Raw genomic sequence first — 26959 nt, 5'->3', positions numbered from 1 at the left:
TCCCTACCCTTTGCTGAATGTAACACAGAGTTACCCGAGTTTGCAGCTCCTTTGTGACTCCTTCCCACTCTGAATTTTACAAATAAATCACTTTCAACAATTCTGAATCCCTCTGTAAATTTTTTCTAAGGATTAAATAAACTGCTTTGAATTTCTTTAAACAAAGAGTCCCGTGCAATCTATCACTTTAAACTATCTTTGACTGTTTGAACTGATCTTATAGGGCTCTTACACACTTTACGCTTAAGACGTGATTAACTAGTTAATCACATCTTAAATAGTGACCTGGCCACACGCTGGTTCAATTAATGGTGCGATAAAACCGGGAATAAGCGGCAAAGTTATTACACAAAATATGTATGATAACTTTTGTGTCTGGTTCCTATCATGACTTTAATTGAATGTGTGGCTAGTGCTCCCAGCCTCTGGAGCACACTAGAGCCTTTCAAGTCTCCCGTGTGCTCCAGAGGCTGGGAGTGCCCGACTGCTACTTTCTAGTGGCGATGTGGCACATGTGGCATGGCAGGAGGTGCAATTGTTGGGATCCTGCATTCAATCCCATCATGCCTTTAAATTAACATCTGTCAGGGGCCATAGAGTGCATGGGACACTGGCACGTAATGGGGAATGGAAGATGAATTTGAGTGCTGGGAAAATCGGTAATTCATAGTATGGTTTTAATAAAGACGGATGAATAAGGAAACTGCCGTAGATACTGGCAGCCTGTACTCTTGGCTGTGAATACTTCAGATAGCGCTTTAAGCTCAGACACTGGATCTGGGAAAAGCCTGCTCTCCAAAATGTGGGGGTATCAATTCAATGTAGTCTTTAATGTCCAGAAAAAAAGGACATGGTCAATAAGTGTGCTGACCCATAGAAGGCCACATAAAACACACGCTGCGGCTGCAGAATGCAGTTCTGGAGCTGTGAAGGCCGGGGGACCTGCAGGATTAAACCAGGTAGCACCTGGTCAGATGAGGGGGTGGAGGGGAGGAGAGGAGGGAGGTACAATTGTGATGACGATCCAAGAAAAATCACAGATGAGTGAAAGGAGAAGGAGGACTATGCAGTGCATAGTGAAAATGTGTCATGTTTGATAGGAATCCAAGACAATCTTGTCGCAGGAGAGTGGGAAAGTTACTTTGACACAGCTGGCTCTGCCCCACTGCTTGCCGTGCTTACTGAAATGTTGCCTATATATTTTTATTTACAAGCTTTTGGCTCTAGCTGGCTTTTTTTTAAGAGATCACAGATGGCAGAATTTTTTTTCAGTAGGGGCCTGGCCATGTTTCAGACTTTTCTGATCAGGAGCACGACGTGCTGCCAGGATACCACAGCTCTGATTCTCAGCTCCTTAATCCTTTGGAAAAGAACTTTATTTCTAGATAAACACGAAGTGGACCTAGAGCCAGCCTTTGCCAATCAGGCTGTTCTGTATGCAGAGTTTTGCTAGCCATGCTCATCACGTGAGAGCTTTAACCAGAACAGGACCTTCTGGCATCTCCTGGCATTTCCACCAGTCCGAGATGTGAAGTCAAAGGAAGCAACGCGCATGTATCTGAAGCTTGGATTCGTTCCTGCTTTGGATACTCCTGAATAATCAGCTGATGGTGCCTCGAGCTGAGCTTATGTGAACTTATATGCATATATCATTTGAATTATTAAAGCAGAGCTCCAACCGTCTCCAACTATTCAATCGAGAACAGTATTTTGTTATTGCCGTCTCCAGAGAAAAGCCTTGGAAGCTTCTGCTCCAGTCCTGTTTAGCTTACAGCTCGTTTCATCTACACACGGCCTAGGAAAACCACTGTGTGTTACTGTGCGTTGTATCGACTGGCTGTGCGCTTGGACCACTTCACCTGTTCTTTGCTCCCTCATCTGTCTTCCCTGGGAATGTGTGAAGATCAGGGCATCCTCGAGCAACCACCATTGATTTGAAACTCATCTTATCACAAAAGTGTTGATTTTATCCCCTCAAGAGCAGTGTCTTCTGCCCACAAGGACGCTAAGCCACAGTATGCTGGTCGAAGGCCCTTAGGAGGCAAAAGTCATAACTTGGCTGGAGTAAACTGAAGGTCTGGTCCTTCACGGTTTTCAAAGAGGGACGATATTTCCAAAGACAATCTAGGTGTCCTTGAGACTCCCAGCAGGCAGTTTTATGCCATCTGCGAAGCAAGCCTTGTAGTTGTTCAGCAAGACGCACAGCATTTGATGCTAGCTCTGAAACGCCCAAGAGCGTCAAATACCAAACCAGTGAATATTGTGTGTGAAAAGCTAGCTGCGGTCATTCTTGGAGTGACCGACTTAGGTTTAATGTGCTAACTGTGAAGGAGGGGGCTACAGCGTTGAGAAAACCAGTGGACTAAAAATCAGGCGTGCAAGACAGAACCACAGGTATGTGCATCCATAGTTTCACAGTTTCACAGTTGGTAGGGTCGGACTATGAAACTATCCACAAAGCAGGACTTGTCCAGAGCACCCAGAAGCTGTCGACTTGGGGGCCGCTGCATCAGTTATCCCCTGCCTTGCAGCCCCCTGCCACTTGATGGGAATGGTCTCCAAAAACTGTCGATATTAACAGTTAAATCCAAGCAATAAATTACTGTGTGGGGCAAAATAAATGATGAACTCTCAACTCAACTCAAACTTAGATGAATAGCAGAATTATACACTCTCCTAGAAATGCTGTCGTGTTTGTTCTGTGATTAATGTTGATTCATTCTGTCATCGTCTGTTCTGTTCTTTAGAGTCAACAGCGGCAGATCTTGAACGAACTAGCGTTCAATTTTTCAGATTCCCAGTAACTCTGTCATCGGATGGAAGTCAAGCTCTGTAAAATTAAACAACTCTGTGGAATAGCCCTCCTAATTACAGAGCTTGACAAGCTAAGTGAATTTAATTTCATAGCCTACAGCTATCAACCAAAAGCAGGTAAGTTAGTAAAGTCTTCCGTGATGAGCTATTATTGTTTCTACATCGTGGCATAAATCTGCTCCCATTACTCACTTGAGCAGTTCCACTAATATCAATAGGATTACATTTGTGAGTAAGGTGGGCTGAGGAGCTATGTGTGTGCGTGTGCATGCACATACGTGCCTACAGATAGTATAATATATATATATAGTTAAGGCTGCCTGACACTTTATGTTATGAGACTTTGCTTTCAGTTGCTGATAACCTTGTCTGACTTAAACTGCTCACGCTGAAATTTCCCTTACCAGGTATCAGCCCAAGGCTGAAATTTCTGAAGGCACTTGAGCTAAAATGGTTCAGTTATTGTTTTCTGAGAAAGAGATCGGAGGTGAGGGGGAGGAATACAAGCTGGGTTGCCTCTGTGAACAAAATATTCCTATAACCATTTGTTGAGAAGCTCCAGAGCCTCCATGCTTACAAGCAGGGACTCCCAGTTTGGCAGGAGCTAGCCCTGGGGTCAGAAATGTGCCTGTAGTCATTCCTGTGAAAATTTACCCAAATTTGGTCAATTTATAAGTGTCTGCTGAATTGGAAGTCACCCATGTACAACAGAAACTGTCCTCAAGACTCAGCGTGTACTGAGAGCGCTTCATCCCGTCACAACTTCTATGGGCTGTGCCCACACTAGCCCCAGGGAGCTGTTGAACATGCTCCAACCTGGGGGTGTAAGGGCTGAACGAACCTGACCTGGCATCGCTTTTGCTTTCTGTCAGACGTCACTCTGATGCTGGGGTAAGGCCTGCAACTAGCAGCATTGCTCTCCTGTTCTTTCCATCTCCAGCAGCACGGAGAAGGAGAAACCTGCTTCACTGGAACACAACAGGAGCGAGAAACTTTGGAGGAAGACGGTCTTGGAGATACAGCAGGGGGAGCTTGTCTGCCCCAATGCTAGACAGGACGGCTGTTTAAAACTGCAGCTTTACAATAAAATATCCTGAAACTGTAACATTCACTGGCTGGGAGACAAAAAACAAAGGGTTGAAACAAGTGAAAGGCAAGGTTGGAATCACAATCAACGCCGCCAGTTTGGAGCAAACTGGACACACGTTGCATGGGGCTAATCCCCGGGGATCTGAGAAGCCACTGTCTCATATGTAGTTTGATGACATTTGTACACACAAGTGAGGGTTGCTTCTGAAAGCTGGCAGTCATTAGAAAGAACACAATAAAAAGACAGCCCAGCTCCCTCCCTCCCTCCCACCTTCCCTACCCCACAGCTGGAGAATGCTATGACCTGAGTGGAGAAACAAGATCCTCTCTCCAGGAGCCTCTGAGTTTTCTATGTACTGGCAGAAGCATCAATGCTTCCCCATCACAAATCCTCTACTTCAACTGTGGCCAACATCCCATCTACAGAAGAAGACAACCTCCCCTTCCCCTTTTCTCCTCCTACAAGCTGGTAGCATCCATGAAGCCCTGCACAGCAAGAGGAGAATGTATGTCTATCCCAGTGGTCCTCAACCTTTTTAGGCTCAAGGCACCTCCCGTTAGACTCAGGGCACCCCTTAGAAAATGCCAGCTTTTAGCCTTTGCTCATTTTTTGACTATGGAACAATAATAAAACAATTCTTCTACTACACAGAACTCAGAAAGCTCAGAACTGGTCAGGATGATTTGGCACTGTGGATTCCTATTTGAAATCTCTCATGAAATCTATGAATGATGTGTAGGTGTTGGCACATCCAACAGTGCTGCTATTGGATGGCTCCCTTCAAAGGATCTCACGGCACGCCATAGTACCTCAGCATCCGGGTTGAGAATCACTGTGTATACACATCCGTTCACAAAAAGACACACACATAAGCACTTACATGTGCCTTTGTGCACGCTACTCTCAGTAATTAATGAGCAAAAACTCTTCCGAGGCATGTTTTATTCATGCTTAAAAACATCAATGCTGCTGGCACGCAGACAGAGATGTGAACCACAGGTGGGGACGAGAGTTCCTGCTGCTCTAAGCAAGGGGAGAAAACACCATGTTCAGGAAACAGAGAACAAAATCAGCAGGGAAAGAAATGGCATTTACAAGGTGCTAAGTGAGTAGTTGATTATACAAGAGCGTTCAGACATTATTAATTATACAAAGTTGTTTGCAGCATCTCTTTATCTTTGCACGTCGTACGCAGAGTGCTGTCAACTGCAAGCATCAAAAAAACATGAGCTAAGTCTCAGATCACAAGATTCAAACAAAAACATCATAAATGGCTGCTTAGAATTTGCTTCCATTTTCTGACCCTGGAGTCACAGATTCAAGCTTTTCTCCAAAACCAGGAAGTCTAGAAACTCACTAAAAACATGAAAACAAAAAAGTTGAGACTCGCCTGGTTCTCCTCCACTTCTAGCAGCTAAAACTTTATAAAAAACACCAAACAACAGAAAACTGGTGTAATTTGCTGCAAGAGTCCCTGAAACCTATAGATCTCAGTCAAAAACCTACGCCCAAGCATCATCAAAAGGCCTTAGGGAAACGACTCACGTATAAGGTAACTAAAAGCCCCTATCTTGAGAACCCACTGGTAATAATTTGTCATTCTAGTCTAGCATATGGGTAATTGGATTTGAGTCCCAAAGCCACACCTTTCTGCTCTTGGGATCAGAAATATCCAGAACCTTTGGTCTAAAGGGTATGAACATTGTTTACCATGATCTTTTTAGATGCCCTGTAATGTATGAGGATAGTGGGGCATATTATAGAAAAGTTTTATGTGCCTGGGAACGTGTGAGCTTGCATTCCTCATGAACGGTGAGTGGGAGTGATGTATGCAGATCATCTTAAATTCATGCCACTGAAACATTTATATTGCACAAGAAATATCACATTTTCAGTATATGCCACATATTCTTCCAGGGACACTATTTTAGTGCTCTCTTAGACTTCTAAATGTTTTATTGCCACTATTTTTCATTACCTTCACCTGGTCAGATTCCAATATAAAGACCTCAGGGGGGACCTTTACAAGCAGGAAGCAGTTTTTGGAGTCTCCCCCATCCAACAGAGTAAAAACATCATATATAGCCCACCTTAAAAACAGCTACTGATTCAGGACTAAATACTGCCCTGTGTTTTCGGACAATGTAATTTCTGGCAGGAGAGAAGAAACATGGGAAGGAATTTTTTTTTTGGCAAACTGTTCTTTTTATTAGTTGGGAACTGTTGAAAGCCGTTCAGGTGTTGGGAAATGTGGAAGCCACGGGAAGCAGAGACGGATTGACGGGCAGAGTGCAGGTGATGCTGTCAGAGGTACACGATGAATGCAATTAGTCACATGGCTTTGGCATTTATCACATCAGATAGGCAATTCATCTCGGTTAGAGTGACTGCCCAAGGATATAAGTTAATCAGGATGACATTCAGAATACTTCCATAAAGGCGGTCTCAGAAGGACTGATTTCTTTCTACTTAAGTCTCTCCAACCAATTCTGTGTCTCAATAGATTCATATATCAAAAACTAATGAGAATTTGAGAAACTCAGATGACGAATAGGTCTGGACCACAGTCTCTTGCATTATTGCCAAGAAAACACTATGCCAATTGTTTGCTCATTTCTAAAGATGGAAAAGTAACACTTTTTTTTAACAAGCTAAAGAATAATGTTAAGAAACAGGGGGCTGAAATTAATAATCATGGTTATCGTTAGCTATTTGTAAATGATTTATGCCATGATGTAAAGTGTGAAGGGTATGGAAGACACGTTTAACGTGCTAAAAACACAGCATAGTCCCGGCTCTGAGGAGCTCACAGGCTAAAGAAGTGAATGGCCTCAGTAAAATGCAAGGCAATGCAAACAAGAGTGGTATCGTTAAGCACAGAAGGCTGTGATGGCATTATAACTAGAATGCTTCCTGCAAAATATAGCAGCTATGAAGCTCAGATGACCAAATACATTACTGCTGCCACTAGGATTTTTTTTTCCTTGACATCTCCTGGAAGTTAAGAGCTGGGTCTGAACTTCTTCCACCGCTCAGTTAAAAATGCCCATGGTCTCCAGTGGAATTTTACCAGATAAGCCCCAAGTGCCGACTCTAAAATTGGACCCTAATGTTTATTTTCTGTTGGACTGAAAGCCAAGTAAGTACACAACAGTATGCTAAATATGAGTTTATACTTATGGTCATAAATGAACATTGCCGTATGTATCTAAGGTGGAATGGAGATTGCACAGCTGTTAGAGCAGCAGACTCCTGGCTGTCCTTCCAGTCGGACACCGTGGGACTTTGGGTGTTCTCACTGTGATTGGGGGCCGCGTTTCAGAGGCTACAGAGCCTGCACGTTTCTTGAACGGATGGCCACTAAAGTAAGGTAGGTAGAAGCAATTATGGGCAAAGGTTTTAAACGCTGCTGGAGAGAAAGATGGCAAAGGAATCCAATTTCTTTCATTTTTAAAGCGATCCGCTATTTGTTTTACAACCCTGCTGAAAAACAGCAGTTGTATTAATTAATTCCCTACTTGACAATACAGCCCAAGGTCCAAGTGATGCCAAGTCATGAGTCATTTGCATTAAGGTCAACCTATTTTTAAACAAACAGGCAAACCCAGATCCAAGCAGGTGCTTAGACTCTATTGTTTTGCCCTTTTGCCCATTTTGCCCTTTGCACCAGTTCACTCTTAAGCCTTCTTAAGTGCTGCCTTGACGGGGTTCCCTGTGTCTGGCAAATGAACACTGAAGCCAAACCAATTTCCTTAGTATACTTTCCTGGCACAAAGTACGCTGGTGGGTCCATGTACCTCACACCAGTGCTTTTAAGCTATGCAAACCTGCTAGAATTATGATGTAGGCAAAGACAGGGCATGAAGTTCAGTCTACCCACACAAAATCAAAATATTTGGGCTCTATGGGTGTACCTACACTTGTGCTTTACTGCAGAGTTGACTACTTAGCTCCGAAGTAAAATGTCACTGCCTATGTGTGTGCCCATATTAGGATGCAGTAAATTAACTCTGGCGTAAGTAGTATTGTCCAGAACAAGAATTATCCTAAGGTGGAATAATTTATGCCACTGCAACGCACGTGTAGAAGGTGACTGGGGCATAAGGCTGCTACAGTGAGGGGGCTGCCTGCTGACTGTAGCACCCTCATGCTTCAGCCAGCCACCCCACTGCCTAATGCCAGCACCTGGAGCCCAGGCCTGACCCCTCCAACCCTGTTGCCAGCCTGGCTTGAATTGGTGCAACCCCAGGCACACGCGTAAATGTTGCGCCTGGGAGCAGCTGACTCTGGTGTAAACTGCACCGGAGTTTATTGCATTGGGGTAACTGCATGTGTAGATGCACCCTATATGAAGGAAGTGCCAAGAAGTGAAGGCTTCCCCTATGTTTCATTACTAAGCATTCCCCCCGGCTCCTGGGGTCTCTATGGACTGAAATAATATCTACAGCCCCTATGTCCAAAGGCTATTTAGAGTCTCCAGATATCCATAAATGTGAATTTATGCCCCAACCTTTCATCTGCTGTCACTGGACTTCTCTGTGTCCCTGCCACAGGGGCTTGCACAGACTATTTCTGCTGGTGTAGGGCTGGCATGGGCACCCCAGAGCAGCTACTCCATTCCTTTGCATAGATCCTAGATTGGGCTTTAGTGATACAGACATCCCAGGCTGAATGTTACCTTGAGCAAGATTCATCACATTGCAGTGAAATTCCAGTTTGGTAGCTGGTCCTAGAACCCAGTTACCAAAGTATGTCAGAGAAGAACAGTAATCACCAGAGGAAGTTTAGATGACATGTTGCTTCAAATACAGGTAGCTTCCCAGAGTCTTCTCCTTACTAGCATTGCCGCCTCCTATCTGAGAAGCTGAACTGGGGTTAGCCACAATGGGAAACGTTTATGAAACAATGCCTTGTGCCGAGAAAACCACATTTCCCATTGTGGCTAACCCCAGTTCAGCTTCTCAGACAGGAGGTGGCAATGCTAGTAAGGACAAGGTAGATATGGCTCTTGTGTCCAATGCAGGACCAACTCCTCTTCTCAGTTAACACTGTGGCCACGTGGTCCTGCACTGAACACAAGAGCCATATCTATAAATTATGGGCCTGATTCAGTAGTGTTTAAGCACACGCTTAACTTGGCACAAAGGAGTGCTTGAAGTCAACAAGAGACCAGGTGGGCTTAAAGTTAGAGATGCTTGTTAATACATCACAGAATCAGGACCTTTATGGGCATCCTTTTCTGTCCTTTTCTGCCAACCAGTGAAAGCCCTGGCCGAGATTTAATATATATAAACGAGGCATGAAGTGCAAATCTGACTACCTCCAACATCAGCCTTCTGTTTATTCAGGCTCCCAGACTCTGCTGAAGTTTTTCCTAAACAACTTGTTTGTAGCATGTAATTCAGCTAACACGGGGAAAGCCTTCAACTTCTCGGAGCGTATTTGTGGATCAAGCGTGCCGTTGCAAACAGATGCTACAGTGCATGAAAACAATGATTCTCACTAATTCCACCTCCCTCGGAAGAAAGCCTATCTTTAAAAGTCACTCGTCACAGAATGGCCTTTGGTCTACAGAAAAATGCAAAGCATGCTTTAATTACCTCCCCAGTGGCCTCTCATTTGATGTCTTGTCCGCCGTATCTCTGTCGAGACGGCCTTATCTCTGAATGTTTTTCACTTACACTAAACAGCACTTATTCAGGTCTCCACCAAGTCACTGAAAACCACGCATGTATGTGCTTGTGACCATTACAGTTCATTTGGAAAATGAAAATCAGCTTTGTTAAACAGCTTTTTTTTCCCCTCTGGCAACACTCAATAATCATGGCATTAATTAATGCTACATTAAAAGGGGATTCCTCAGGGACCACGCATTACATTGCAGGCATGTGTATACCTAACCAATTCATCCAAACCAATGGTCTTACTAAAAGCTTTCAAACCTAGTATGACTGGCTCCTTATTGCACTAGCGTCCTATTTTAACTACAAATTTACTGTTGTTACATCTGTTATAGATAGTATCCCACTTTGTTACTGTTCCATAATATGCACCAAAGTGTTTTTAAACACATCTTGTTTCCCCTCAACTGCAGCTATGACATACGCCTCCAAATCAACCAGATCAGGAACCTGCACTTGTCCCACGCAATGGAAGCGTTCTCTTGTGTCCTCTGAGTTTTCTGTTTGTACAGAGTGGGTCAGTCTGCATTGCACCATAATGCAATAGAGAAAGTGTGTTCTGCGCATCTTACCTCTTTGGTGTGGGTATGGAAGGAGACAGACATGTCCAAGAGAAGTTTCCTTTGTTCCACTCTCCGGACAAAGTCCTGAATCCGCACTTCCAGATGCCGGGCTGCTTTGTAGATCTCTTCAGGATCACATTCCCCAGTCTGAGCCAACTGCTCTGCAGCCTCTAAGAGCTTGTCTGCATTGGTGTACGTGTTCTACCAGAAAAAGAAAGCAAGGAACAATATATCAGCAACAAACCTGTGGCAAGCAACCTGCTGCAACAAGCTGTTTATACATTTGAAGGCACACAAGCAATTGCTTACCAGAGTTATAAAGCAATGGTAATAATTCCTAGTGGTGCTGCCATCTGGGAGAGAAGCTAGTATAAACCCACACGGACTAATCCTTGAATAGGCATGAAATAGTTTCTCATTTGAAACACAAACCACTCCAGTGCAAGCCTGCCTGGCAGATTAATAAGACTGTGCGCTTGGGTTTTTTTCCCCCCTAAAATGTCTGGAATTTCTCAAAGATACTGTAATGAAGCAACTGGAGCTAACTGCTCGGAGGCAAAAGTTGTCTTATATGACAACGGGCAGCAAACTAGTTTCAAAGGGCTGTTAGTGGCTATTGTATTGCAGCATGTCATTGGAATAATCAGAAATGTCTCAATCACAAGACGTGTTTGCCTTCCAGTAACTTTCTTGTGGGACAACTCCAAGAGTGAAAGTTTGCTTTGAGTTGTTTCTGTGCTTTCCTCTTACTTGTTGCTCTGCGCAAAAGGCAGAGTCAGTCCTACTATGGGCTGGTGAAAGGAACTCATCCAACCTTGTAAAATACTCCGATTGCAACTGAATATCACCATCCCCAGTCCATCTGAAGACAGCCCCCATGTACAGTATCACCTGAGCACCTCACAATCTTGTCTGTAATTATCCTCACAATCACTTCCTTTAAGCTAGGTTGGTAGCCTTATCCCCATTTTAGAGCTGGGGAACTAAAGCACAGAGGAGTTAAGCAACTTGTCCAGAGTCACACAGGCAATTAGTGGTGGAGAGGGGACTGGAAAAAAAATCCTTCCATTTGTTATGAACATCTCTGAATTTTAAAAAACAAAGAAAGAAAAAAATCTAATTCATCATTTATTCTATTTCGGCCAGTTAACTACAAACACACTTTTTGCACTCCTCCTTTTGCACAACAAAACTAGTTTAGTCCATGATGTTAATCACAATACATTCTCAGGCCATATCACTTTCAGATTCTTATGCAGTAACACACGGTTGTGATGCTGACATTAAGGCAAACACCAGCATATACATCTTTTCCATATATTTCTTTATTTCCTGGAAATTGTTCTACCTGCCTGAGAATTTGTAAATGCTTAATTTAATAACTTTTTAAATCAGGGGCCAAATTACACTTAGAAACATCCCTTCAACCTGAAATGCAATCTGACAAATGATTATAGACTAGGGGTGGGCAAAATGCGGCCCAGGGGCTGGATGCGGCTCCCCAAGCCATTCTATCCGGCCCATGAGGCCCCTAAAAATTTTAGAAAATTAATATTTATCTGCCCTTGGCTGCCTATCATGCGGCCCTTGATGGATTGCCAAAACTCAGTAAGCAGCCCTCCGTCCAAAATAATTGCCCGCCCCTGTTATAAGCTGAATGGCTGCTCCATTTGCAGACATTATTGTCAGTCATTTACTTTCACTGTAATGGAGTAAATGAGAGTGCATGTTTTTGTGTTTTCATTTCTTTATTTTTCATTCTAATTTCTAGTACATTCAAAGAAGTCCTCTTAGGTCACAGCACTTACTATACACATCAGTGCAATGTTTGAGACAAAGTTTAATATTACTGTATTGGCCATCAATGTAGTGATATTTAAGTTCCACTAACTAACAAGGGTTTTAGTACGAGTTATGGTTAATTATGTTCAGACTGAATTTAGTTCACTGAGATGACAATTAGGTAGCCATGAGCTCTACTATAGGGAGAATTTAAATGTTTTAAGATTTAGATAATGGGGGCAAACTGCAAGGACTGAACTCAGTTGTAGTCCCAGGAACTAGGGGTGCGTGAAGCTCTGGTCGACGATTCGATCTGGAGAAGATTCGGCCCAATTCGGAGGCCAAATCACCGAATCTGAATTGAATCAGGAGACCAAAAAAACACCTCTGAATTGATTCCGAAAAGATTCAGAGATTTGGCGAGTCGGAAGGCAGTCTTGCAGAGAAACAGAAACTAGGAGGGAGGAGGAGCAGGTGGGGAAAGACTGACATCTGTAGCTGGCCAGTGACTATGATTTTTCCCTGAGTACACTTCCAATCACAGTGCTCTGGGGGAGGGACATAGAAACAGCATATAAGCCTTTGTCTGCAGCCTTTCTGTCCCTTTTGTGAGCTGCTTCTGCCTGAGCACCGGGGAGGCCCCCTGTTACAGGCTACCACCCCTGCTGTTTTCATCCAAATCTGCCAAAAAATGACAAAGTTATAGGTATTTCAGTGAGTCCACATTATAGTCTATGGCCGAATCACTGAATCTCTCTGAATCAGCGCCAAATCTTCTGAAGCTGATTCGGCTGAATTGATTTGGAACAGCGATCCGAATCTCCAAATCGAATCACTGGCCTCTGAATCGTCCGGATCCAAATCAAATACTTCCCTATTCGCACAGGCCTACCAGAAACCCCATTTCACCCTGATTGGGAGGGATGGTGAAGTGATTGAGCTAACGTTCTGCATTCCTTCTGTAACACAATTTACAGAGGCATGAATGGTTCTGTATGGGATGAAGTGGCCCATGATGCTACAGAGGCAGCTAATACCATATCTGCTAGCAAGCTGTCCGGATATGGATGGAAGTTCACGCTCATCTTCCTGCAGGGTGAACCAGTAAGCTCATTGCCCTCGTGTGTTGTGCCAGGGGACTTCAGGAGGACAGAAGATTTTGGTGTTCCCATGGAGGAAGTCTGATTATGAACCACCTCCCGTATTTTGGGGTGTTTACCTAAAGGACACATAATGAGATGCTGACCTGGAGTCTATGACAGTACTCTATAGCGCATGATTTGTTTTGTCACATGCCCTCCCATATGCCCCTCAGCTCCTCTTCGGAGCCTTAAAGTTCCTTAGAGTAGAGCCCTTAAATAACTTGAAGCTCCTCCTACTGGTTTGGTGTTGAGAGTCAGATTAACCGTCTCATGGGAAAAAACAACGCAAAACATACGATGGACCCACTCAGGGAGATTTCCTTGAATATTGTTACTGTCCCAGGTTAGAAGTAAAGTTCAGGCCCCAAGCCCTCCTGGTGTTCAAGAACCAGGAAAGTCCTATAGTGTCTACTTAGAAGCACAGGACCTGGCTTCCCTGTACATGTTCCAAGATTTCAAACCTTCCCTTCAAGTTAGACTCAAGAGCAGAAAGGAAATCATGCAAGAGGTAATGTAGCCTGGAGATAAAATTACTGCAATTGGAAAGGAAGAGACAACAGACATCTCATTCTCCTTTCTGCTGGCCTAGTATAGGTCCTCGGCCCTATGAAAAGTTCTCTGTAGTGTCCTGAGAAGCAGTGGGAGGATGATGAAATGGAGACAACTAATCCCTTTCCTGCAGGGGAGATACAAGCACAGATGGTCTCTTCCATATGTGAATATTGGGGAGATAGTACACTGTTAAACAGCAGTAATAGTTTTACTGATTATTAATCTTCTGTTTGATCATTATTTGGCCCTTGAAAGTTATTCTTATTGGTGAAAGATAGTTTTTCTACCATTTCATTAACCCCAAAGAGAACAAATGGTAATGTGAAAACCCTTGAAATTCTGTCCCACTGATCTGCTAACCAGCAATATACAGTGCTTAGGCACCATTTCAAGCACAAAACCAATTTTCATCTCAAATCTCTTAATAACCTTTCTGTACTAATCTTTGCATAATCACCTGCTGAAACCCATGAAATCTGCAATCACAGAAAATGAAAACACACTTCAGGCTTCAGGATGGAAATGTCTCTAATTTATGCTTCTGGAATTCATTTAACAGAGTGTGTGGGGGGTGTTATTTGTGTATTTTTTTCCTACTTACAAGAAACGGCAAATGTGATTATAAAAAAGGATCACAGTTAAGAAAATCTACCCCACAATTCACAATCAGACGTGCTTGTTATCTGACTCTATTGCCATATCAGGTAACAGGATTCACTTAACTTTCATAAATTATTAAGGATTTGATATCCTATAGAAGGTGATTAAGAGGCTGCCTATGGAAAAAATGACTCAATGTTTCAAATTCAGCCATTACATACAGTCAAAGATACAGCTCACAGAGCCCTCTTATCCACCCCCCAGGACTTATAGTTGACCCACGTGGCATGTCCTGGACCAGCCCTGCATGGAGGGCCCAGGATGCATGCTGCACGTGGTACTTGTTCCCGCCAGTTGGGAACCGCGCCACATTGGTGCCCACTCTTCAGTCTGGGACCCAAGCTGCAGGTGCTACCCGCTCAGGCCGGTCCAGGATGTGAGCTGTACAGGGCCTGCTCTGGGATGTGAGCTGCGCACAGTGCCCGCTCCGGCAGGTCTGCGGTACAAATGCACGGTGGTCAGTTCTGGATGCGAGGTGTATGTAGCATGGGTCTTGGACCCGCTGGAGCAGGTGCTGCCTGCAGCTCAGACCCCAGACCACAGAGTGGGGATTGATGCAGCACAGTCTCCAGCTGGCTGGCGCAGGCACCATGTGTGATGTGCATCTTGGGCCCTGTGTGTGGGCCTGATTCAGCATATGCTGCATGGTCCTACACCACTCATTCAGCTCATGGGGCCAAACAGGTTGGATTCCCCGACCTTAAAATCTAAGTGTGCAATGTCCTTCACTGATCTGCAGGGCACACCTCAGATCTGAGATTCTGTGGCACTTCCCTTTGCAGGCCCAGAGACACCACTTTGATAAAATCAAATATCCAGATATTCCAGCAGGATGAGGGTAGGGACAAACATAGTCTGCCGCGGCTTCAGAAGTGGAGAGGGGGTAGCTGTACTGGAGCACACACAGCAGCTGTTACTCTGTAAATGTTACATATGTGTAAGCCTGCATACAAGAAAGCTAAATCACCGCAACCTTGACCCCGGATGAAGCAGGGTTAACATTGGAGTGGTTTTGCTACAGCTGAATTGCTATAGCAATGATTCTCAACCTTGGTACCTTGTTGCAAGATCCCATTAAGGGCACCCCACTGCTTGCCCCTACGTGAAAAGATAAATTCCCTCCTGCCCCAGTTCGGTGCCCTGAACCTGCCTGAACTACTCAGTGGTGCCTGTGGCTGCTGCCATCCCTTGCCACCTTGGCAGCCTCTGTGCTGGCTGCCCCCATCCCCCTAGCAGAATGGTCCTCTGTGGGTGGGAAGGTGGACATGGGGATGGAGCCATGCTTTGCAGCCTGGCTCATCCCCTCTGCTCCTCCCTGGTCCTGGGACCGGTGACAGGGACCACCTGGGCAGTCACTGGCATGTGGGAGCAGGGACTGCCCTTGCCCACTTGAGTACAGACCAGGGGCAGAGTGTGGAAAGAGCAGAGAACCGCAGGGTGAGGCCCTGGCCCCACTGTCTTCATTCAGCACCATCTAAATCAGTGGTACTTAACCTTTTTTAGCCTCAGAGCTCGCTCCATATCTTTTCTGAATGCAGACCATAGCTTAGCGAGTCTCAGCTTGGGTACCATGCAATCAAAAGTCATGGATGGGTGCCTTGAGGCTAAAAAGGTTGAGAACGACTGAGCTACAGGCTCACTCACACGTAGCAGTTACAGGAGAAGAAAGGCTGCAAAGCTGAAACAGTAGCTCCCCCTCTCTTTTGAAGGCATTAGAAAGCACGGGTGTCTACGCACATGCTCTGGGGTGAGGGGTGCTTTAATTAAAGCAGCTCTCAGAGCCGCTTTAATTAAAGCGCCTGCAGTGTCGCATGTATTCAGCGTCCCGCGCTTCAAAATGGCAACAGGGCACTTTAACTAAAACTGGTTCAACTAAATCTCCCCTTGGCTAAAAAGGTTATGTACCACTGGTTCAACAAGCTTTAATTAAAGTGCCCGTGCTGCCATTTTGAAATGCAGGGATGCTGAATACATGTGACATGGAGGCTGCTGGAGTGAGCTAATTAGCATGCTCCAGCGGACTCACAGCAGACTCAATTAGTCGAGTCTGCTCCGATGCATATGAATTAGCAAGCATTGGAGCAGAGGTCCGTCGTGTGTATAGGTGCCCTATATAATTGACCATCCCCAACCTTAAAGAGACATCCTCCCTTAAACAGAAACAAACCTTAAACAGCCCTTAGCACTGGTGTCAGGAAAACAAGTATCTGTTGAAAAGCCAAAAGTCCTTCCCAGGTCTGCGTGATCAAAGGTAGAAATTAATCTGATCCTCAATACTGACATTTTTTGGTGCTGGTTACATTTTGTTCAGGCTGCACTGATACGAGCTGTAGAAGGGCTGTAGCACATCGAAGTTGGCCAGAGGACAATTCCTCTGACCAAATGTTTCCAAGATGTTTTGCAAAGGATTCCAAGATTTTTAATCTGTCTTTGCTTGTAATGGAAACAAAACCTTTAAAAAAAAGTATAATTTTTCACAAAGGAAAATTCTGAGCAAGTTTTGAAAATCATTCTGGATTGATCAAAAGGTTTGATTCAACACAATGGAAACATTTCTATTTAACAGTCTAATGTATAATATACAACAAGCAGCTTTTAAATGAAAATTCATATCAAGATGAATAGCCTCAAGGTATAAATGTCCAAAGGGTGTAATAAGGTTGGAGAGCTGTTGTAGCCATGATGGTCCAGGAAATGTTCAGAGGCAAAGCTTTTTTGTGATATCTTTTATTGGGCATCAAGTTTCTTGCGCATGTCTCCCAACTATAAGCTGGTCCAACAGTTCTCTCAACTATACAATTAGTTCAATAAAAGATATCACAAAAAGCCTTCCCTTTCAAAAAGGGTGTTCACCATGTACAGCTCTGTTTTCTTTTATTTTCTTTTTTCCTCCAAAATAACATTTTTGAGAAACCAGATTTATTTGCGGAAATCACAGAATCACAGAAAAGTAGGGCCAGAAGGGTGTTTTCCAGAGGTCATCTAGTCCAACCCCATACCTAAGGCAGGATTATCTCTATCTAAACCATCCTATACAAATCCATTGTTTAACTTCTTAGCAAATCTACACAGTGAACCCTGACACAACACAAGCTATAACATCCTAACCTGCCACACATAAAGCAGGGAGACCATGGCAGCTAACATCCTGCTGCTACAAAGCCTGTTATAAATATGCTCCAGAGATGCAAAAGAAAGGGCCATAAATAGAGTAACAGAAAGCCCTCCACGGTCCTGGCCAATCTGACCACAAGGTAAAATTTCTTCCTGACCCCGAGCTGGGGGCCAAGACCCTCTAACCAGGAACCTCCAGGTTCAATTCCCAGCAGAAGCACTGGCACTCCCTAGTTAATGCTGAAACTAGTCCAGCAGCCATTGGCGCTCTCCATGAAGGAGGGCGAGACTGTTTGCATAATAGCCTTTCAATCAGGAAATGGCAGGCAAAGGGGACTGAAACCCACATCTCCCATTACCCAAGAGAGGGCTTTAAACACCCACCAGTCAATAGAGCAGTCAAGGTAAGGGCCATCCTTTTGTTGAAGCAGCCAAAAATGCAAGAGTCAGGAGGAGTGCAAACAAGGAGAAGCTGGTTTTGCAAGCTGGTGATGAGGGCACTCAGCTGGAGGGTGTGGGTGGCAGGTGCCCATCTTTGCTCTCACGATTATTTTAGCTTTTATCCAATTTTCTGTAAACAATCCAAGAAGATAGGACCAGGATCAAGGTCTTGCTTCCCCAAGCTAAGTGTCCCAGTCACCAGGCTACAGTCATGTTCCATCTTTTACTAAAGACATTTTTGGGCAGTGAAATGATGTTACTGGCAAAGACTCCTCTTGCTTGCAATGAGTTTTGAATTAAGCTGCGAGTCTGCGAGACAAAGCCAGGATCACTTCCGATCCAACAGTTAAATTAAGTATCTGTTGTACATTCATTACAAATCTATCTGGACCCTACTCTACCACAGGGGAGAGTCCATCATTATTGTTCCTGCTGTGAAGATAGAGAAACTGAGGCAGAAAGCCTTGAGCCTGATCTTTCTCTCACTGAAGGGTCTTGATATCATTGGATCAGGTCACTAGGCACTTACATGAGATCACAAAGGAGTCAGGATTTGGGTACAAGCTAAGACAAGAACACAGAAGATCTTCACTTCCAGTCCTTTCAGTAGATTAATAGGCAATATTTCTCCCACAAGGGTCTATAGCATTAAAAGAACTGACACAACAATAATTATGAAGTTGATTTTTAACTCCTTCACTAGCCTTATAAACTCCTTTTAGCCCTAATTATTCAACCCAGTTACTACTATCAGATACTTTTCTGTTAGCTCCCTTGTTAAAAATAACTCCAGTATTTTTCTTGGGTTAAATGATCTCACATACAGTCTTTTGTAATCATCAGGTGCATCAGTAATTCAATATTTTCCACTAAAAAGTGAGTAACCACAATGAACTGTTTCTGTGATAAATAAATCAGGGCTTTAGAGCTGCCTCTATCCTTGTCACAATCCATCCTCCCCTAAGAAGGTCAAAGGCTAAGTGCACACGATGATCCAATCTGAAATGTGAATTTATTCAGTTTGAGTTTCATTCACATAATCAAATCAAGATCTGTATTCTTACCCATATTTCATTGCTCTAATTCAAAACAGACCTAGAAGGAATAACAGTCAGAGAAGTTAAAGGCAGATGATCTCCGTGCCAGTGTGGGATCGTTCCCTCTTTTACATTGGATTGGAGACTTCTCCAGACTCATTTCAAATCTCCAAAGCGAGGGGCTTCCATCATCCCCCTCAGGCGCTTATTCCATAGCCAAGTATTTCGATTCAGCTTAAATCCTCCTTTCCACAATTTTGTCTCATCATTCCTACTAATGCTTTCCTGTAGTGGCCTCATTAGGGTCTGTATCTTTCAAATATCTGAAATCTACTGTGACTGTTTCTCCTATCTTCTTTAGGCCCTGATTTAGCAAGGGCTTCAAGAACATGCCTACCAACGTGCTTTCCTTTACATGTCAGTACATGCGCTTGAGTAACTTGTTGAACCGGGGCTTTAATCAGGGCATCCAAAACTTTTCTTCTAAATCAATCCCTTGACTCTCCCAACGAATGTGTTGCAGTTCTCTGAGTACGCGCCAGTGTCTTTCAGGAAAGGAAGTGCTTTGAACTCAATGTGATGCTCCAAATGTTGGCATACCTAATCAGTGAGGAGATGCCCAAGCACTTCCTAACTCCATGAATTGATCTCTTGTATATGCAGCATGAGCTGGCTCTGGCTTTTCCTTTTGTCTTCCACTGGAAGCTCATGTCTAATTTGCAGCCTCTGACTGCCAGAAGTTGCTGTCACAATGACCACTTCCCAGACCTCTCTTTCCCACTGAGTACAGTGTGGTTTGGATTATTTTTGGCCAGATGTAATAGCTGTGCTGTTCAAATTGAAATGCACTCTATTATTTTCTGCCCATGTTTCTAATGTTTCTTGGTCTGCTATATGTTATATTTTTAGTCCTCCCTGGTGTCTGCAGCCTAACTCAATACAGTAATACAAGTTTGGGAACGGGATGTTTGTGGTGCTTCCTAAAGGATTATGGGCCCAATGCGGACGTGATTGCTCGCCTTCATTAGTGTCTTGCTTCTTGAACAGGTCCATGATTTCAGCGGGGCTGCTTGAGGAGTAAGGTAAGCATGGGTGGCAGTCAGTTATGAAGAAACAAAAAGCCCAGATGGACCAGACACTGATTCCTGGGATGTCTTCCTAACCGACCCCTGGAGTTGGTAAATTATCTGATATCCCTAGCCTTTGTTTATGATCTTCCCACCAGCATTTCACACCCAAAGCAATTCAAATCTGGTTTATGAATTTTAAAAGAAAGATATTATGAGCTATTAGATCAAATGCTGTATGAAAAGCGAGATGTTTGGTATTTACCTAACTTCCCCCCCATCCCCGCAAAGTCACAATCAGTGAACAGCTGGAAATAGGTTAGGTAACAGGAACGCTCTCTGTGGCATTCATTTTCAGTTAATTTCATTTTTCTCTTTCTACTTTGTCCTGGGCATTGAAATAGTGCTTGTCCTTGCTCCTTTAAACCAAGTGCTTGCTTTAAGATAAGAAATGTCACTTGCAATATCTTTGATTACATCAGCCATCAATCTCAATGAAGAACCTAGTAGCACTACATCAAGCAGAGGAGACTCTGTTATCAGGTTAACACTAATTGCCTTCAGCATGGTCCTCAGATGCCCTTATTCTATGAATCTCCAGCAAAACACTTCAAGGAAACAATATTAAAAAAAACAACAGCTCATGAAGTATCCCGTATATTTGATCAATGTTTGCCTGCATGCAAACACGCACGCACATATGCATGCTATGCACCAGCCTCTCAGATGATGTAAATTAGTACAGCTCCATTAAATCAATGGAATTATATGGAGTAGCTGGCCCAGTGTATATAATTAGAAAAGCTCACTTCTAGTAGCGTAACTAGGGGTGGGCGACTGCAGCACCAGACCCGGGTGCCGATTTAGGGGGGTCAAAAAATGGCAGCTACTGACCTGGCCAGCAGCCTGGTATAACCACTGCCCAAGCCACTGCTGCTGCTGAGGGCACACAACCAACCTGGTACTCCTCTGCTCATTCCTGTTCAACCTATTTTACCAGCATTTCTCATTTTAAGAGCTCTAATCCCACTTAAAAACTGACATAATCCCAAACCTCTAAAACCTAGTCCTAAACCAGGAATAAACTCTGTAGGTGCAGCCACTGTAAATGCACGATACACAGAGATGCCTGAAAAGTACCAATTGCACAAAACCTCTTTTGAAACCAAAACATAGCAAAAATCAGTTGACTTCTATGATTTTTAACATTTGGCAGCTGCCATGATAATGGTTTTAATTTTTTTCTTTGATCAGAAACCCGGTTTTCAATTAAAAAAAAAAAAAGGTTCAATAGCATTTTCAATCAAAAAGACAAAATGTTAGAAAAAAAAACAGAACTGGGTTTGCTTTGAACTCTGTAAAGTGAGAGTAACTTCAACATTGTAACGTTTTCACAATTTTATTAAAAAAAAGACTAGCTTTATTCATTTTTGTTAGAAAAAAGTGTACGAACGATGCCTAAGCGTAACAATTCAGGATGCCAAAATACTTCATGTCCGTTGTGATGCAGCATTGGATGCTTTATCTCAATTGTGTGGAAAGGGTGAATGATGAGTCTTATATATTGCTTACATGTTGTGGCAATGGGCAGAAGAAGCAGAGAACAATAACGATTACTGTATGTACCATATCATAAGGATGAACTCGAAGTGAGGCTTAACTGCTGCACAGGGTGAATTCACAGAGTATACACCTTAAATCAGGAGTGGCTGTAGCACGGGTGCCACAAGTGGCATTGGCAGCTTCTGTATGTGGCATGCAGCAGAAAGGGGAGGGAGCAGGGAGCACAGTGACAGATAAGGCAGGGAGCAGAAGGCAGAGCAGCAGATTGGACAAGGAGCACAGGGAAGGAAGCAGCAAGCAGGGCAGCAGATCAGGCAAGGAGCACAGAGCTGGGAGCAGGAAGCAGAGCAGCAGGTCAGGCAGAGGAAGGGGGTCAGAGTGGTATCAGGGAGGGTGTGGGGCGAATTTGTGGCATGACTGCCAAAAAGGTTGGCCTTTTGTAAATGATAGACCTGTTTACTGCATGACTATGCTAGCTTAGCATACATCTAGTATTCAGCCTGCCAAACTCACCTTAAAATGTTCTCTCTTAACAACGCCCTGTGCTGTTCTCAGACATCCAATTAGGCTAAATCGAAGCTAATTTTTAGCAGAATACATACAAGCACTTACCTTCAGCAAGGACTGTTGCATTGCTAATTATAAACTTTGTAATCCTCAACTGATTCAACTACAGAGGTCTGTAAAAACAGGTATGTGGGTTTTTTTAATTAAACGAGGGAAGCCTATTTTTCTCCTTTCTTTGTACTCAACAATGAGAAAGCTGTATCTGTTCAGAAGATTCACCTCCCATCTGGCAAACTTTCTTCCCCTTTTTATCACATTTTATTTCCATGGATTGAATACCACATAGACCTAGCTCCGCTGTCCAAAGGCCTAGCCTTTGTGCTTAACATTTAGCACATGATTAGCCCTACTGAACTCAATGAAACTACACATACGTTTAAAGTTAACTGTGTACCGTAGTCTTTTGCAGAGCTGGAGCTTTGAAGTCTGGTTTTTATCTACAGAGAATATGGAAGTTAAACAATAGCAATACATGCTTTTCCACACTTCCCCCTTGTGTGCCTGGAGAGAGAGGTAGTTTAGTTGGCGGTGTTAATCTGGAGTTAGGCAGGCAGGGGCAGGGCTGTGTGGCACTTTCTAGACTGACTTGTTCAGAGGCATGAGCTTTGGTAGGCTACATCCTACTAGCATAGGAAAACTTGTGCCTCTTTGAATGAGTTAGTTTAGAAAGTGCTACCCCACCCTGCCTTGTGCTTGGAGAACTTGTGATAAGCAGGATCGCTGACTGAGTTAGCTGTTTTGCCTTGAAAAAGCTCACCCACTAAGCTTACTGTGTGAACACCAACTCATTTCACAACCACCACCAAAAAGCCAAAGATACGGCCGCTTTAACCAGAAAAAGATCTTGAAGGTCTTGGAATCATAATTTCATCCTGCTTTGCAACCGCACGGGTACAGTCCGGGATCAAAACTGCCATACTCTTAGACCAATGCTCTAGAAAAGGAGCAACATCTTCGTAGAGAAAGAAAGGACAGCCTAATGCACATAATATATGAAACAGTGGAACAAATATATTCCAGTATGCGGCTTGCTATCTTGGTACTTTGCAGAATTGGGTCCATGCAAGAGGAAGAAAGGATCTCTGAAATCAATGCTCGCCACCCAAGCTTATCCTATTTAGTCATCATTAACCAGACACACTATCATTTATTTTCCTCTTCCCTTGAAAATAGCCTTGTGCAACAAAAGCCAAATAGAAGTGGACAACCACAATGGCAGCAGAACAACAAAGACTACAGAGCAATGCTCTGCAATGCTGCTACACACTTATACCGGACATGAACTTGGAACTGAATTGTTATTATTGAAGGCAAGCAAGAGCTGATAATAGTTGATACTGTTTGGTGTGTCATGGTGGAGTCAACCTCTCAGACACCTGAAAATACTGTGATTGGAACTGACTGATAACTGGGAGACCAGCAGCCTGGACAGATGGGACTTGCTCAAGTGGCTGCTATATACTTGCATACATAGAAAATGCTTATCAGAGCTGAAGAAAGCCTTTTCTTTTGTGTGGATGAGGAGAACATGGCCAGTCAAATAGTCAGGAGGGAGATGCAGCAGTATGAGAGTGCTCCACGTGGCAAATCCCATGATCAAGTAAGGCCCTACTGCTTCTTTCTCCTGTAGCCCTACTGCTACAGGAGAAAAGGAGAGGAAAATGGACTGGCAGAAAAAAGCCTGGCGGCTCAAGAGATGAGCGGCAATCCAGAAGGGCAAGGAATTGTTTTTTCATCCCAAAGGCTCAGCTCACATCTCTTTTGAGACAGGAGCAGCATCATTACAGCTTTATCAAATATCTCCAGCCTCCTGAATTGGAATGACTTCACGCACTCTGTGCTCAATATTGCATTTGGAGGATTCAAAGATATAGGGACAATAGTAAAGAGAGATGTTGGACTGTCAGGACAGCTGGGAAATATCACCACAAAATTGAACAGGCAGCTGTCCTGACTTCAAAGAAAAAATATCCAAAGGGACATGGATTTTATAACATGGCTGGTTTTATTACCAGCCCCTCTATTCCTCCAAATTCACTCTATTCATAAAGGGAAGGCACTAAAACATTTCTGTACAACCTCTTTTTTTTCCCTCACTCCTCTCTCAGACATGCACACGCAAAGATGTGGGCATACATCCACATATGAACATCTCTCCCCCCACCCCAGCTATTTCTATTTCCCTATTACTATAAGGGCCAGATTCTACCCCTCTACTGAAAGCCCCTTTATTTCAGAGCAGCTACCCTGGAAATGTGGTATTGCTCAACTCACAGGCGGCAAAAGTTTGCTCTTGATACCCCTCAAGCTGTATCTACAAATCCCCTCTAGCGCCGAGACAATGAGTAGGTGTGCTGGAATAGAAGTGGTGATACATACGCACAGAAACAGTCATGACAGCCAAACAAGAGAGGCAGAACAACAATGACATCTGTGCCTCTCATAGACAGATCCCTCTTTGAAGTGATCATTTGGCTAAGAACCTCAAGATCCCCAGGGCATTTTACTTTACCTTAAGTTAAGGGCCACCTCTATCAAACAGTGACTGTTTAAGAACAGCCTGGGGCACCTATATCATAGCCCCCACAGGGGTCACTAAAAGGAGAACCACTAGAGATTATGCATCCAGCAAATGCAATCTCTCTCATGATGACTATTTACTCCTCTTTCAAATCACATCAGCTCTAGCCTGGAATGGACTATGGCTCTGCCTTCCCTCATGCACCAGCATATTCACTAAGGACTAAGGAGCACAGGTTCTGCTACTGTGAGAGGCCTCGTGCAGCTCTGCAAGGTGAAAGGACACTTCTTGCATGTCTCTTCCTGACCATGCAGGCTAGGAACAGACATTCAGAAAGCCTGAGCCTGAATTGATTCAATCTTTGCAGGTTACTTTAATCTGCTTAGGTTGAACCAGTTTACAACCGTGAAGACATTCCCTCTGGATGGAAGAAATGCAGGCACATGCCTGCAGTGGCTCAGGCTAGAAGCTGGGGGGCGCTAGAGTAGCTTCTAAGCTCCCTGCCACAAGTAAGTGAACATTGGCTCTGACACCATTGACAAGATTAAGAGGATGGGACCTTTGAATATGTGAACCTTTTCTTTGAGTCAACGGGGTATTTAAGCATATGCTCATCTTTCAGTAAGGAGCAAAATCAACTGATAAAGCAAGAAGCTCAGGACTTTACAGAAGCCCTTCTCCAAAGGACCCCATTGCAGAGCTGATCAGGAACTTGCCATCTACTATGTTTTCTGAATAAAAAAAATGCAATCTCCATAAGGTCCAAATTCTACCCAAAAATTGTAGAATCACAGGGTTAATGGGAACTTCAAGAGCCATTTGTTTCAACCGATTGTACTAATGTAGGAATGGTGTTGTTAAAAACTTCCACTGAAATTTTTCAATTATCAGCTTGCAAGGAGAAATGAAGTCCTTCATTTCAGGGTTCATTTCTGGGGTAGATTCAAGAATAAACATTTATGGTGACATGTTACCTTACAGCAGTTAGCATTTGGGGGATTGTCTACACATGCATTAACAGGCTTTAGTTAATGCACATTAAATCTAGTACCTCCATTGTGAGGTACTAGGAAAACGTGCATTAGCCTGTCTTAATATGCATTAACTAAACAGCACGGGGCTCCTATACATGTAGAAGGAGCCTTCTCCAACACACCGGAAATCCAGCGTGTCAGAGCAGACTTGATTAATTGAGTCTACTGGAGCACAGAAATTAACCTTGTGGGTGGTAGGGCCCGGCCTGGCCAGCACCGTTTCTGGGTGGGGCTGCTGCTGCAACCATCCCATGGGAACCTACGTGGCTTCCTGGACATTCAGCTCGCTCAGAGCAGCAGGTAGGGAAGTGGCGGGGCTGATGCTGGGGCAGGGGGCTGGAGTTGCAGCTGAGCAGAAGTACGGAGTGCAGCGTGGAGACTGTGCCCAGTGGGGTGGCAGGAGTGTGGCACTTAGCTGGGCTGGGTGCGGGTGTGAGGGAGGGTGATGGGTGTGAGGACCTCCCACATACTCCCCCACATGGCGCACAGCCCCCACTGGCAGCAGCAGCCACAGACGGGAAGCTCAGAGTGCTTGTGCCCAGTGGGGCGGGGCTCTGACCAGCGCTGCATGCAGGGATGAGGAGCACAGCCTTCCCCGCTGCTCTATGCCGCACCATGTGCCTGCAGCACTGGCACCGGGGGAAGTGAACCCTGCTACCTTCCCCACCCCTTGTTGCACAGATCCGTAGACTCTTCCAGGAGTTAGGGAGCCCCGTCCCCTGCTTCCCCATGGAGTCCAGCTTGGGGCTTCCCTGGTGCGAGTGCAGGATCTGCAGCCACACCATGCTGAACCCCTGCAATAGAAGTTGCCAGGCAGGCTGCACCCCTCGCCACCCTCCTCCTCTTTCCACCCCAGCACAGCATTGGCTGGAGCCATGCCCCACCAGGTGCCAGTGCCTGCAGTGAGCACGAGCACCCTGAGCCCTCCTGCCTGCTGCTGCTGCTAGCTCCCTCAGACCCCACAAACCTCACACACCCACACCCTGCCCACACAACCCCCACCGACATATACACCCCCTCAACATACCCTATGCTCTCCACACACCATCACACCCCCTCACAACCCCCCACCCCACCATACACACACCCACACACCTCTCACCACACACACACACCCCACCATACACACACAATATAAGAATAAGAATTTATTTTTGAGCTATTATGCAGTCCCTTCTATATACAACACACAAACACAAATCATAACAAATATTTTTTGTAATAAAATTAAAATATGTTATAGTAGGTGTTTGACTTCTAGTGTATGATTTGGTTTTTTTCTGGTTCTAAGATGGAAACCCCCTCCCCCCCCCCCCCACAGACAACAGGGG

The 26959-nt window shown here is 44.3% G+C and overlaps 1 protein-coding gene across 1 annotated transcript in view; it reads right to left on the bottom strand.

Annotated features, from left to right (window-relative positions):
* Positions 1 to 26959, bottom strand: part of LOC102383723 (kalirin) — a gene marked incomplete at its 5' end in the record, with an annotated part of 326357 nt that overhangs the window by 87234 nt on the left and 212164 nt on the right. Inside the window, one exon of the mRNA XM_025212146.1 lies at positions 10158 to 10349. Within this exon, the coding sequence (XP_025067931.1) occupies positions 10158 to 10349 (192 nt within the window). The remainder of the gene's footprint in view (positions 1 to 10157; positions 10350 to 26959) is intronic.

Source organism: Alligator sinensis, unplaced genomic scaffold, assembly GCF_000455745.1.
Source record: "Alligator sinensis unplaced genomic scaffold, ASM45574v1 scaffold1226_1, whole genome shotgun sequence".
NCBI classification, from domain to species: domain Eukaryota; kingdom Metazoa; phylum Chordata; order Crocodylia; family Alligatoridae; genus Alligator; species Alligator sinensis.
This window is presented reverse-complemented; position numbering and strand designations above follow the sequence as displayed.